General features: G+C 43.0%; 1 protein-coding gene across 6 annotated transcripts in view; it reads left to right on the top strand.

Moving 5' to 3' along the window:
• Positions 1-1069: 1069 nt before the first annotated feature.
• GRHL2 (grainyhead like transcription factor 2) overlaps positions 1070-13506 on the top strand; it is a 149904-nt gene continuing 137467 nt past the window's right edge. For 4 of the 6 annotated variants that reach the window (XM_075582582.1, XM_075582579.1, XM_075582581.1 and 1 more), the window contains exon 1: positions 1071-1519. In XM_075582582.1, coding sequence (XP_075438697.1) covers positions 1500-1519 — 20 coding nt within the window. In that variant the 5' untranslated portion in view covers positions 1071-1499. Of the gene's footprint in view, positions 1520-13506 lie in introns of all 6 variants that reach the window. The other 2 variants (XM_075582578.1, XM_075582577.1) reach the window with 1 other exon arrangement.

Raw genomic sequence — 13506 nt, 5'->3', positions numbered from 1 at the left:
GGGTGTGTGAGAGGATTATAGGGGGAGGGGAGGGGGGGGGTGATGCATGTAAGGGTTGATGAGTAGTGTAGTCAACATGCTTTTAAAGGTGCAGTCTCTCCACAAATCGTTTAAGACACAGGAAAGCAAAGAATCCTGTAGTCACTACATCAAAGTATCTCAGCAGCAAATATGGACAAAATAATACCACCAGATTTGGCAAAGAAAATGAATCCGGGAAGTAATTGGATTTTTTTTTTTTTTTTTGCACTGGTTTTGTTCTCGTTTTGCAGCCAGGAATTTCGATTTCCAACTACCAAAGTGTGCCAGAGACTTTAGTGTTCCTGGTTTACTGGGGGACAGGGAACCTGGTGGCCATTTAATTTGTCTTTATTATCTCTGGAAATTGGAGATATCTTTGTGTATAACCTTTGTGGTCCAAGACTGGAAACCCTAAAGGTTGGGTTCATGTCAAAAAAAAAAAAAAAAAAAATGTGCCCAGATTGCTACTTTAAAACACATTGCACAATAGAGAACCAGATTGTTTAAATTCAGTGTTTTCCCATCTTATACCTTTAACATAAATACATGTACAATGTTAGTTATGGGATGGCCATCAATATATTGCCAACCCCTTCCAGCTCTGAGTGTGTTAAAAGTAGGCACCGATGCCTATAGTAATCCTGGCACTAAAACAGTTAATCCTCTGTGCACTTCACATTAGGGATATTCAGTATATGTACAGTATCCATGTTTTCTCCAATTTTTATACAAGGGATTGAAGAAACAAAAAGTTGTATACAAAAAAAAAAATCCATCATATAATTCACTTAAATGTGGTGCTGTCCCTCCACAAGTGCACTAATTGGTTATATTGTATAGAAAAAGGTCTGGCTAAAATAAGCAAGTGGCAGCACAGCCGCCTGTGTGGAGTCCCTGTATGTAACAGGAACTGTGGTGTCCTGCTATGCTAAGCTCTAACTTTGTCAAGGAGGGACTTACCTGAGCGCCCTGAGCCTATAGGAGCTGTGCACTGACTGCGCTCAAGCCAATCAGTTTGCACAGTGTTTCCCAGGGGCGCACAGTGTTACCCTTTAGTGAAAGAACCCAGCTGTACAGGTGAAGCTGCTGTACCTGCCCCAGTTCTGCACTCCCCAACCACAGCATGCAGCTGGGCACAGGCAAAGGTGAAAGGGGCAGGGTACACTACTGACCTGTACAGCTGCTCCACAAGAGGTGGAGAAAGGGGAGGGGACAAAGGTGAATAGGAGTGGCCCTCTACCTGTCTCTTACCTGTCTGGTTGGGTTAGAAAGAGAGAAAAAAAAAAAAGTTAAGGGAGGGGGGAAGGGGTGGAAGAGAGAGAGAGAGAGAGAAAAAAAAAGAAGAATTACCAGTAGCTCGAGTTCTGCCATCTCTTTTCCCCTTGTACACTTCACACACCTTTACCTGCACAGACTTGAAAGTCCAGTTCTACCAGGGAACTAGGGAGAAGATAAAGGGAAAGTTCATTGGATCAAACATGTCACAAGAGACGGACAAGTAAGTGATCATACTGGTTTTGGTATCTGGTGGCAGTCTGGGAAACTTTTTTTTTTCTTCTTCTTCTTTGCTTCCCTGTACTTGCTGGTGCACTTGATCTAATGAGTCTGGAGATCCTGCCAGGCTTCTCATCACAGAAATGTGGAATTGCTGCAATATTTTTCATTCCTAAAATATATATACATATTTTTAAATATATACATCTAGATAGATATATATTTTTTTATTTTTTTTTACTGGACTCTTCTGCTTGGAAAGGTTTCATGAGGCTGATCTCCTGAGTATAATCTGTTGGGACAGGGCCTGGGGAAAGAAAGAGTTTGGCTTTTGTGTGAATGCAACAAAGGGCTTTTTCTTTTGCAGTACAAACGGCCATCTTCTAGGATCTGTGTTCCTTTCCTAGGGATAGCAGGTGGGCTGTGGTAGGGGGAAGAAAATGATACTTTTTGTTGTTGTCTTTTTGGTATTGAGGTTCTTTTTTTATATGTGCTTTTATTTTAACCTATTCACTGCCAGGGGCACTGGCAGGGAAGGGGTTACCTTCCTTTCAATATCAAAGGAGCTACTGACACATTGTGAAGGACGTCCCCTGTGGAAATGTAGCTTTACATGTGCCATTGTGCTTTAACCCTTTCAGAGTTATTTGGAGTAATGTGTACCTGCTGCTGGCAGTGGAGAGGTTAACAACGTCTGTGTTTTGTCTTAGGATATAACTGCATAGTGCAAAGAATGTCATTGGTGAAAATGTGGCGTTTCGTTTGTGTTCAGGATTCATTTACTGTAGGGTTCATTGTAACCCAGTCGGTGCCAGGAGAGGCCGGCAATGCAGCCACTGAATGGATTAAAGTTAAACCATCCTTATTACGGTGGGGGTAATATCATTTTATGAGTGACATTAGATACATGTGTTTTGTCCTATGAATATGTCAGCAGGGTTAGTGTATAATGTTAATTAGCTTGTTTATTTTCCATGATAAAAATTTACAGCCCATGTACTTGGCGCTTTACAACATACAGTATGATGCAATCAATGACAGTACAGGGATAAATGCACGTAGCATAAACCCATGACATATAGATGCCGCTCTCTTTCCTGAAGCACTGTTGTTCCAAGACCACAACTCCTTTTTTTTTTTTAACCCCATTTTCCGCCATGAGGGTGGCTGCACTAATCTGTCTGAAAAGGGGTTAATATCTCATCTGTCGATCTTAGAGCGTCCAATAGAAATGGGCTGCCCTTTTGCCAGTGATGGCAACTCATCCATCGCTTGGCTGAACTCATATCACGGAGATTTGAATAACTGATTCTGTGCCCCAGGCAGTCTGACTGAAGTTTTAGGTTTGGAGACAAGTCAGGACACTCAATCTCCTGAGACTCTCTGTCTTTCATCTCCAGCAAGTATTGTTCCCTATTTTCTTCCGTACAACCTATTAAGCTCTTCAACGGAAATATATGATGGTCAGTAACTCCTGTGGACACATGCCTTGGAACTTCAATTGTGTCAAGACATCTGTTCATGCATGTCTTGTCTATCTCTGCCCCAACTGAAAATCAACCTGCACTTCTGACTCTAAAATCTGTTCTGTTTAGATGGTGATGCCTGCACCCCCCCCCCCCCCAAATATAATTGACTCCTGTCCAATTTTTACAGTTGCTGATTTCCACTGGCCAAACACTGCCTCAAACATCAGTAGATAAACTTCTGATTTGGAGGATTCTCCTTGGGGCAGGGGTGGGCAACTCCAGTCCTCAAGGGCCACCAACAGGTCATGTCTCGAGTATATCCGTGCTCCAGCACAGGTGGCTCAATCTTCGACTGAGCAACCTGTACTGAAGCACGGATATCCTTGAAACCTAACCTGTTGGTGGCCCTTGAAGACTCTAGTTGCCCACCCCTGCCTTAGGGTATTAACTGTGGGTTAAGAGCAGCAAGCTGGGACAGGCTCTTCATGAAATCAACATTTCAAGCATGACAATGGTGTGTGGATTGATCCTTTTATTTTCACTAAAGGGCCTACAGGGGGCTGGAAGTATATGGAAATACACACTATAATAAATCTGTTTTCACATGTTTTAGGGAAAAGTGGAAGGGCAGGTACACCCTTTTCCCTTTGAGGACATAAACTGCTGCTTTGGCTCCTTTTTGGTCTGCTTATCATGTGACCTTATCCTGCCCAAATCTTCTGTATGGTGTGGCAGACACATGGATGGTGTCTTGTTCAAAAGGAGGCATGTGTTTTGATTTTTTTTAAATCATATCTATTATACATAGTTTCACTTTTATACAATTGAGTAGTATTAATATTTTGTTGTCTCTGTCTCTCTCTCTGTCTCTCTCTCTGTCTCTCTCTCTGTCTCTCTCTCTGTCTCTCTCTCGTCCTATTTTAAAAACAATATTGTAAACAAGCCTGATATGTGCAAGTGTTTATATTCTCCTTGAAATAATATAAATCTAATTCTTAAAATGTTATATTTCTTTGTCTTATTTCATGTTGCGAAAATGTGTGATTTTAAATGCTTGGGAGTTTTAAACATGGCTACCTCCTTGATTTAATTAAATGGCACCATGCACTTGGTGACAGATGTATCTTTTCACGCTGCATTTTTGGTGAAAGGCTTGTTGAAGAGGCTGTGGGCCAAGTAATTGGGGTAAATGGTGTTTCTTTTGCACTGAACATGGTCTAATGGAATAGCACAGTTTAGTAAAACGGGCTCTGCGTATTTTGGATAGCTAGATTAAATATGCTGTATTCAGTGATACCTTCAAACAACCAATCGGTGGTGTCTATTTCTCTGTTTCACTAGTAGCATTCCCAACTTTTATACTATTCTGTATCTTTCTATTAGGACAAAAGATAGCTTTATAGCTGTGATAGGAATGGGGCCTTCTGATATGCTAATTCTACATTAACTAAGAGGAGGACATGTATACAAAGTCTTGCATTTTCTTTGCTTCTGCCCCAAAAAGCATTGCTATAAAGGGTTAAAATGTGTATTTGTAATTAAAATGTAATGACTAGGCATGGGCATGTTGTATAAGAACTAAAAACATGTTCTATCATGAGTTGATTCCATGGTTGTTCTTATCTCAATTGTAAACTATTTAGAGAAATACACATTTTTTTTTAAAAAAAGTTTAATATACAGTTGCTATAAGATCTGGTTTTATGGAAACCCACGAATCGCCTCCACCAAATGCTTTGAACAAAATATTCAGACCCGGTTTGTATTAGCAGAGTGCTCTTAATATGGTTTCAGAAGTGTTTTCTTTATTTTGTATAGGAATGAAATACAGGTTTAAAAACAAATGTCTCTAGAAAAACAAAAAGGGACTTGTTGCTGCTGTGTTATTTTTCTGTGAAAAGTGAGGTGTGTGTGTGTGTGTGTGTGTGTGTGTACTGTATATAACATTTATAACATTTGTATTCATCCTTTCAGGACAAAATGGGAACAAACTTTGACCCTTTGTATTGTCCTTTCTTTAAAAAAAAATCATAGATTCCTTTACAATGCATTAAAGTAGTACCACTTGATACATTTATTTTTTTTACACTTGTACGGTGAAAGAACTGCATGTTTAATCTTTGGATGTTGAACGCCCTGCGGTTTTCGTTTGGTGTTGGCTTATGACTGAAAACATAAGGAAGCAAAAAACGAATATACATATAGATCACAAATCAACATAATGTAGTATACACGAACTGCGGCTTTTCCACCTAATGTTTTGGCACCAATTTAGGATCCAGATTTCTGCCATTGTAAATGCCGTATTCAAACCTTGTGGACAAGTTTCACTTCTTTTAGTGGAGTTAATCCTCTTAGGCTACGGCCCGAGTGTTCACTGCAGCACGTGCGCCTGGCGGCGCGTGCACAGGTGAAAGCCGCGATGTACTGTGATGGGAGGCGCAGCCATGACGTCAACAAAGCTCATGTAGAACTCAAAGCTGCTTCCCTTCCATTGACTGCCCGCTGACCATGTGATCGCGGCAAGGAAAGACAACATTCTTGTCTTCCCTGCCGGCGGATGCGTCATCGCGCCTTGCGCGCCCACACACACGGCGACTGGGGCCTGCCCCATAGAGGGCTGTGCTGTAGTGTGTGGCACGTATGCCGTAGCGGCCACTGGGGACTTGCCCTTAGAGAGGGAGACACTTTTTGGAGGTATGTAATCAACTTGGTACTCAAGCAAACACACCGTTAAACAACGCATGGAGAGATACTGTACCTGTGCACAAAAAGGAGCACACAAGATACGTGGGATATGTGAATCCAAGAAAAAAAGACTACCTGCCCTACACCTCCCATTAGCATGTCAGAGCAAGGAATAAATCTAGTACATGTTTCTGGTGGTGCCAAGTATCTTCATGATGGGATCTCCCACAAGCTGTCACTAGTAAAATCTTCATCCAAGTAAAAGATAAACGCACTCATCCGTTTAAAGCCGCAATACTACATTCCCCACTTCGTCGTCCCCCCCTTATTTTTATATGTAAAGTATGTGACAATGTATAATTCTACATTCTTAACTAAGCTGGCAATCATTTGATGCTCCTGTTATAAATCCGTAACAATCCTGATTGTGTGCCTAACATAATGGCTGCCTTTCCGTTCCAATCAATCCTTCAGTCAGTGTAACTCAGCAGCTACAATGTATCCGGAAATTAATAAGGTAATATTGACTTGTTACAGTTTACAGCTCAAACTGCTGGGAATACTGGCAACAAATTATCACGAATGGGAAAGTGTTACAAAGTTCTTGCACTGCTGGGGACGTGGGCTAAAACCTGCTGTGGAAATCAAAGGATGTGAAGTATATTAAAACGCATTAAAAAGGGTAATAAGAGTTGAATTTTTATTTTTTTTAAAGTCACTATTATCTAATACTACAGAACTGATTTATTTGAAAAAACATATAAGATTTCACATGTTTTGCCCCTTTAAACAAGTTATTAAGTGTATAAAAGACTTTAAGAGCACAGCGTTTCAGCTTATAGATAAATCCTTGATGTACCTGAAGAAGGGTTAATCTATATGCCGAAACGTTGTGCTCTAAAAGGCTTGTATATACTTAATAAATGGTTGGAGGACCTTGTTTAAAGCTGCAGTTCAGTCAATATCCTGCATGTGTGTTTTTTTTAATAAATCAGTTCTGTAGTAAGAAAAAATACTTTTAGCATTTTCTGTTTTTAAAAAAACAACTTTGAAAGACCAATTTTCTTGTATTCTATTTTAACAGCCATTTGCTAAGGCACTGCCCCTTCATGTCCTGTCACAAGCCCTGGCACGCCCCTTTGTCAGCCCTGCCCTCCCTCTAGCACTTGTCAGTGCAGGAGTGCTCATGAATATTCATGAGCTTCCACTGCCAGTCAAGCAGATTATAAACAAATCCCAGCTTTTAATATGTCACCAAATTTCGACCTATCAATACATGGAGAACGAATTGACCTGCAGCTATACAGTTCTTTAGCTAATTAGAGATTGCCCACATAAAACTATTGAAGTAAAAAAATAAATGTAAAAAAAAAAAGACTGAACTGCAGCTTTAAACGGTCGAGTGCATTTATCTTTTACTTGGATGAAGATTATACCAGAGATTATAGGCCAATATGGATCTGTGAAGTACATTTAAATTACTTAAATTAGCATATATGCCAGTTGTGACGGGCCTTGGGTTATCTATAATGGATTAGGACATACGGTCGCAGATGTTCTGCCGTGACCAATTCTCCGCTGGCATCTGGCTGCACGGGGACCCTAAACTGCCACGTTGAACACTCGGCTGCTGGCCGTTTTGCCAATAAGCTAAGGGGTTTTAGGGTAAGGTGTAGCGTAAGTATTACGGGTTAAGATTAGAGGTTTTTAGGGTAAGGTTAGGGCTTACCTTGGGTAGCGAAGCAGCCAGCAGAGGGATGTCCCGGTGGTGAGGTGAGGGGTGGCTAAACGCCAGCGGAGATTTGGTCAAGGCAGAACGGCCGGGACTAAATGTCCTAGACCTAGAAATAATGGCTGTGTTAATGATATGAAAAAGTGTTCTTCCTGACCATGCATATCCTCAGAGCTCCGTCTAAGTTAATGTAGGGATATAACGAGACGTTAGGTAGGTCATACCTAAAGGTGACATTACTCCCATCGGACCCCAAACACCTCCACATGTTTTATAAAGGTATGCTGCACAAGCAACTTGGGACTCGAGCATAAAAGAGGCAAAACCTAGATTTTGGCATCTGGATGGGAGGTACGACCTCACTAACGTCTCATTAATTTCCTGCATTAATTCTAATGAAGCTCTGCGAATATGCGTTATGCAAAAAGTGTTCCTCCTGACATCATTAGCACTAATGTCCATTCTAGTTAAGGCAAGGTCCATTCCGGCTGAAAACTGCACTTAACGCTGCATTGGTGAGCTTTGAAGATACCCCTTAACGAGGCATTAACTTGGGTCAATACCGGACCTCTGTGGATCTGGGCCTTAGGCCATGACCATACTCCGCGCGATGGCACAAACAAATGCCTGACCTCTACGAGGCAGGCCATAGAGCACGCAATGACGTGGCCGATTTTCAAGCAGACAAAATATTTTGTTTTGGTTGCGCGATGGCCGGGTCACGTGAGCAGTTCAGCCAATGACGGTGAACCAGCTTCGGGTCGTCACAGCCACGCCTCCCCGTCGCGCATTATAGAAATCCCAAAGGCCACGGATCACTCAAGCTACAGGCACACCCGATGCCGTGCGTTCAGTCACGTGCGCCAACTATATCTGAGGCCTTAATGTTTTGGGATCAGGCTATGAAAACATCAGTGTACCTATAGATAACAAAGTTGTAGAATAGGTAAGCCCAGTCCTCTTTCTGGTGCATCAAAAAACCTTTTCAGTAGCCACTCCTATAATGAAAGAGTGGCTAGCAGTGAAAAAGATACAGGAGTCTATATAAGTTCATGAAAACAAGCAACAGAAGTGCCTATGTGTGTGGAGATATGCATGGTGTTGTCTGACCTATTTGGGGGAAGGATGGGGGGCAGTAACGGGAGACCATCTGTGATATGAGTCATCCGTACCACCTTCACAACAGCATCCCTAATGAAAAATCGCACTGGCTCAATACTTGTAACAAGATGTAGAAAATAAACACTCCTGTATTGTAACGAGTGCTCACCACAAACAGGACGGGACCGCAGGGCTGAGGTGGGGATGTTAAGAATACACCGACCAACAACCGCGCAACCGCGTCCGGGTTGCAGAGTCGTAGTCTTGTAGCTGGGTCGGTAGGAGAGGTCCAGAATAGTCGTGATACTCGCCATGGTCTGGGATTGGAGATGTCGGATGGTCGTTGCGCATATCCGGGGTCCAGGAGTACAGAGGTCAGAATGGTCGTTGTGCGTAGCAGAGGTCCAGGGGTCAGAGAAGGTAGAGGTCCGGGTACAAGCTGAGGTCAACAGGTACAAGCAATCAAGGCAGAATGCACATAGGCAACAGCAGGGCAGCAGGATGCTTGAGGCAAGCACTTCGCAACCTAAACACAAGTTTATGCTCAGCCAATTTGCCTAAGGGCTGGCTGAGCATATAAAGCACAGAGAGCCAATGGGAAGGCTGCAGACAAAGAGTCATCACAGGTAGACTGTGTACTGATAGGCAGGGGTGGAGTGTATCGCAGCTGTGGAATAATGAAGGGAATTCACGTTGTTAGCATTAACCCCTCGAGTATTTCTGGTCGTGCGACGCCGACATGTAGAGGAGACAGGAGCGTCCTCTGTTGCGTCACTGAATGTGGCATGGGGGCAGAGCCTAGGTCCGGTGCCGGCAGAAGTACTGCGGTGCTCACGCAGCGTCACGGGGGTGGGACCGTGGTCCAATCCTCAAACGTATTGAACGTTCCAAGGGGCAATTCCTGGGTTGTGTGCTTCCTGCCGATGAGTAGAGCAAACGAAGAATCCAATGAGGAAAAAGCCGGTGCACAGCAAAAATTGGAGCGTAGGCTGGCCGTGAAAATCTGAGAATAAAAACTGTTTATTGTGCTCTATGATAAAGCACCTACACAGGTGTGAAACGCATCAGAGGACTTACCTGTACCTGCATGTTTGCTGATAGAGCACAATAAACCGTTTTTATTCTCGGATTTTCACATCCAGCCTATGTTCCAATTTTTGCTGTGTACCAGATTCACATCCAGCCTATGTTCCAGATTCTTCGCTTACCTATAGATTCTGTAGCAATACAATGCATGTCATTTTTTTTTTTTTTATGGTCCACAAACCCTACTGATAAACGGCTCGGTGTAGTTATATCTGCTGATTTTATAAGCTAAGGCTTTTAAAAATTGAGTGAACGTTTCAGCCTGCTGAAATAAAAAAGGTGCACATAGCACTCCAAACATAAAGATGTACCTTATTCGAATATCATCTGCAATTCAATGCTGCTGCAGAACACTGCATATCAGTAGACAATGTTTTGGGCCTGTGAAGCCCATTATCAAGTCATTTACAGGCTCAGAATGTCCATTGGTATCCAGGGATCTACAATACCATTGAATTGCAAATTATGTTCCAATAAAGTAAGCTTTTCTTGTTGGAGTACTTGACACCTTTTCTTTGCAGGTACTTTTGGTGGTAAGGAAATTGCCACAGGCACCCTGAAGCAGCAACAACTGTTCAGAAATTGCTGGGTGTGGTGAGTGCCGTCCACATTGCTTACATTTGTACTGAAATAGTATATGAAATAGTAGTCTGCAGGTATCACGGTAACTGAATTGTTATGGTAATGTATGGTCCAAATTTATATTACTGTTTTAAATGTCCTTCCTTGGTAATTGACTTCTCACCCTTTTTAGAAAAGTATATTCTGACTTATTTTTATAGGATCTCCCATTCTTTCTTGTCATTTACTGATTTTGTAAAGAAAACCCCCCTGAAAGAACTGAATTAACATGATGACAATTAAGATTAAAGCCTTCACATGTTCCTACCCAACCAGCAACTCTACATCTACAGTAGCACCTCTTCTGTTTTTGTCACTAATGAAAGATAACGCTTGAGTGGAGGTATGTGCTAGCTCACCTATGTGCGTAGGTCAGGCAAATCGAGTCGGAATTCGTGAGGTGTATAGCACAAAGGTATTTATAAGATACAGCTCAACCCCCTTATAACGCTGTGCTTGGGGTCCAAAGAATCACATCGCGCTATAAGTGGATCGCATTAGAAATAATGTTCAATTGTATGCATTGTACAATAAAGTATTTAAGATATCAATAATCGTGTTGTAAAGTATTTATAAATACAAAAATTGGGAGCCACGCTTGCATCGCGTTATAACCGAATTCGCGTTGTAATGGATCGCGTTATAACGGGGTTGAGTTGTAATTGTGTTCTTTTACCCAAATAATGCAAACAGAAAACCCAGGGGCTAACCTCAAGACTCTATGTGTTACAAAGGAGCAAATGAAAAGTTACCAACAGTAAATGAAAAGGTCTCTTTAGGCAATGAAAGATGACCTTAAGCAATCCCTTCGGCTGCAACCCCATCCAAGACCCTTAGAACGAAATGACAACAAGAAACAGGGGGAGCAAGGGGTTAGTGCAATACGATTCCCAAGATAAAAAAATGAATGAAGTGGGCTTCCAAAAGGAGGATATAACCTCCTGGAGGAGAGAAAATGAAGGGAGATCTAAACTATAAAGTCCACAATACTTACACGGCCTAGTGTAAGTACGGGGACTCAGAGTGGTTTCTGTGGGAGTCCCACCTGTCCACTTCAATCCAGCACAACCGGAATAGATGTCGTACGCAGATCGGGTTCTGGCAGGGGAAATCCTCCGCTTGGCAAATGCGTCCCAAATGCGTCCCAGTATGGTACAAAAACACAGGTTGGCTCCCGCGTCCGGCAAAGCAGGGAGGTGGAATCACTGCATGCGGCTGCTCTCACCAACTACGGAGGCTCCCATGGTTCACAAACAGCAGACTGAAAGGAGCTACGCATTTCGCCGAGACCTCGGCTTCGTCAAGGATCATTTAATGCACATACAATATATAACACCATAAACAATCCCCACAAACTGCTGCGCAAGTGTGTGTCCGTGCCTCTCTTTAATAGCACCCGGCCCTAGATATACGGGCCTGTGTGAATGTGCCGGTACACTATTAGAGCTCTGATTTGGTGTAATTACGTAGTAGGCCTGTACATCGCAAATGCTCCAGTACCTATTACTTGATTTCCATTGAGGATCCCCTCTTGACACTCCTTTCAGCCAGCACCTAATGACCTTGTGCGGATCTCTGTTTGCCTCTGTATTACTATCAGTAGTCCTGAGATCCCTCAGACTCTGCTCCTGCTTGCTACGTCCAGGCCTCTTAAAGACTCCTCTCCCTCTTAGTCCCTCCTCTCTCGAGTCCATTGTCTTTGGCTGATGCTGTGTCCATCATGAATCACATGCTGAGTGCACATTGGAGAAGAGTCTGGCAGGGGGGGTAGTGTGTATGAGTGCTGCATGCATTTTACAAGGATTTACATAGCATATCATGATATGCAAACACCTGCTTTTTCTTATATAGTGCTCATAGGATACACTGTATGTGTACATTTCCACACCTATGTCAATGACCCATAAAGCTTGCATGTAATGATGCAAAAGAAGATAAAATGATGTGCGTAAAGTTAGTAGGAGCTGAAAGTAAGATTTTTATTGGGTTGTCCATCTTCAGAGGTGGAGATCTTACTATAGGGCCGATACTGTATATCTCGTTTCTTTTAAAATCTAAAATAAAATTTTCTGCAAAATTAAGATGATTCTACAGTTATGGGTGTAGTACAACAAATACATATAATAACCTAATTCATTTATTTATTTTAACCTCTGGTACTAGTTACATAGTTTCATAATAGAAGAGGTTGAAAAAAAACGTACGTTCATGAAGTTCAACCAATGCTAAATTTAGACAACAGATACTTTATCCTATATCTATACTTACTGTAAATTGATCCAGAGGAAGGCAAACAAAAAACCCCAGTGAAATATCATCTGATGATATCTCATAAGGGAAAAAATAAATTCTTCCCTGACTCCAAGAATTGGTAATCAGATTACTCCCTGGATCAACATCAATCCTGTGTTTACTTATTTGATATATCCCTGTATACCAAGCATGTCAAACTCAAAGGCTAACACGGACCAAATAAACAAGGTTTAAGTTTATGTGGGCCGCAAAAAAACGAAAACTTAAATTTTCATAGAAACGTAGGTTTATTTTGAAAAGTACTGTGTGTGTGTGTGTGTGTGTGTGTGTGTGTGTGTGTGTGTGTGTGTGTGTGTGTGTGTGTGTGTGTGTGTGCGTATGTGTGTGTGTTGACCTCACCGAACCAAAAAAAAAAAAGCCAGACGGGAATGACTTCTGAACCCGTTAACCAGTATCAGGATGCCCCCTCTTAACAATTTCCAAAGCAGCAATCCCGCCTGGGATCTTACCTGATCCGCAGTCCCTCAAGGTACTATACTGCTTGGAGGTGTTCCCTACCTGTCTTCCGATGTCTCCCGTGTGAAACTTGAGGCCTTGCCCCCGCTGCATGCTGCAGCGTCCGCTGTGGCGGACGCTGCGCTCACCAGAGCCCTCCCCGCAACGGCGCCGGGCCCGCTGCGAGGGGGGGCCGCAGCGCTCGCGCGAGAGCTACTCCTGCTCTCAATAGAATTGAGAGCAGGAACTCGCATCGAGCGGCTCGGCACGCCCCCCGGCGGTTCAGCCAATGAGGGCGAACCTGCCGGGTGACGTCATGGCCGCGCCCCCGTCACTCCTCCGGCACGCCACCCCTGGTCTCTGCTCCTGCAGTGAGCTGCAGACAGGGGAATCGCCGGAACGCGCAGCCGAAAGCGCGGGCGCGCATTAGAGCGCCGTGACCGGGGCCTTAGCCTTGTGAGTCAGATCTGGAAGAAAGCAGAATAGGTTATTTCGGTGTAGGTATAGTGCAGTTAAGATAAAACAGAGAGGGTGGGAGAGAGAAAG

This window comes from Ascaphus truei, chromosome 2, assembly GCF_040206685.1.
Source record: "Ascaphus truei isolate aAscTru1 chromosome 2, aAscTru1.hap1, whole genome shotgun sequence".
NCBI classification, from domain to species: domain Eukaryota; kingdom Metazoa; phylum Chordata; class Amphibia; order Anura; family Ascaphidae; genus Ascaphus; species Ascaphus truei.
The sequence above is the reverse complement of the archived record's forward strand: the minus strand, read 5'-3'. Positions and strand labels throughout refer to the sequence as shown.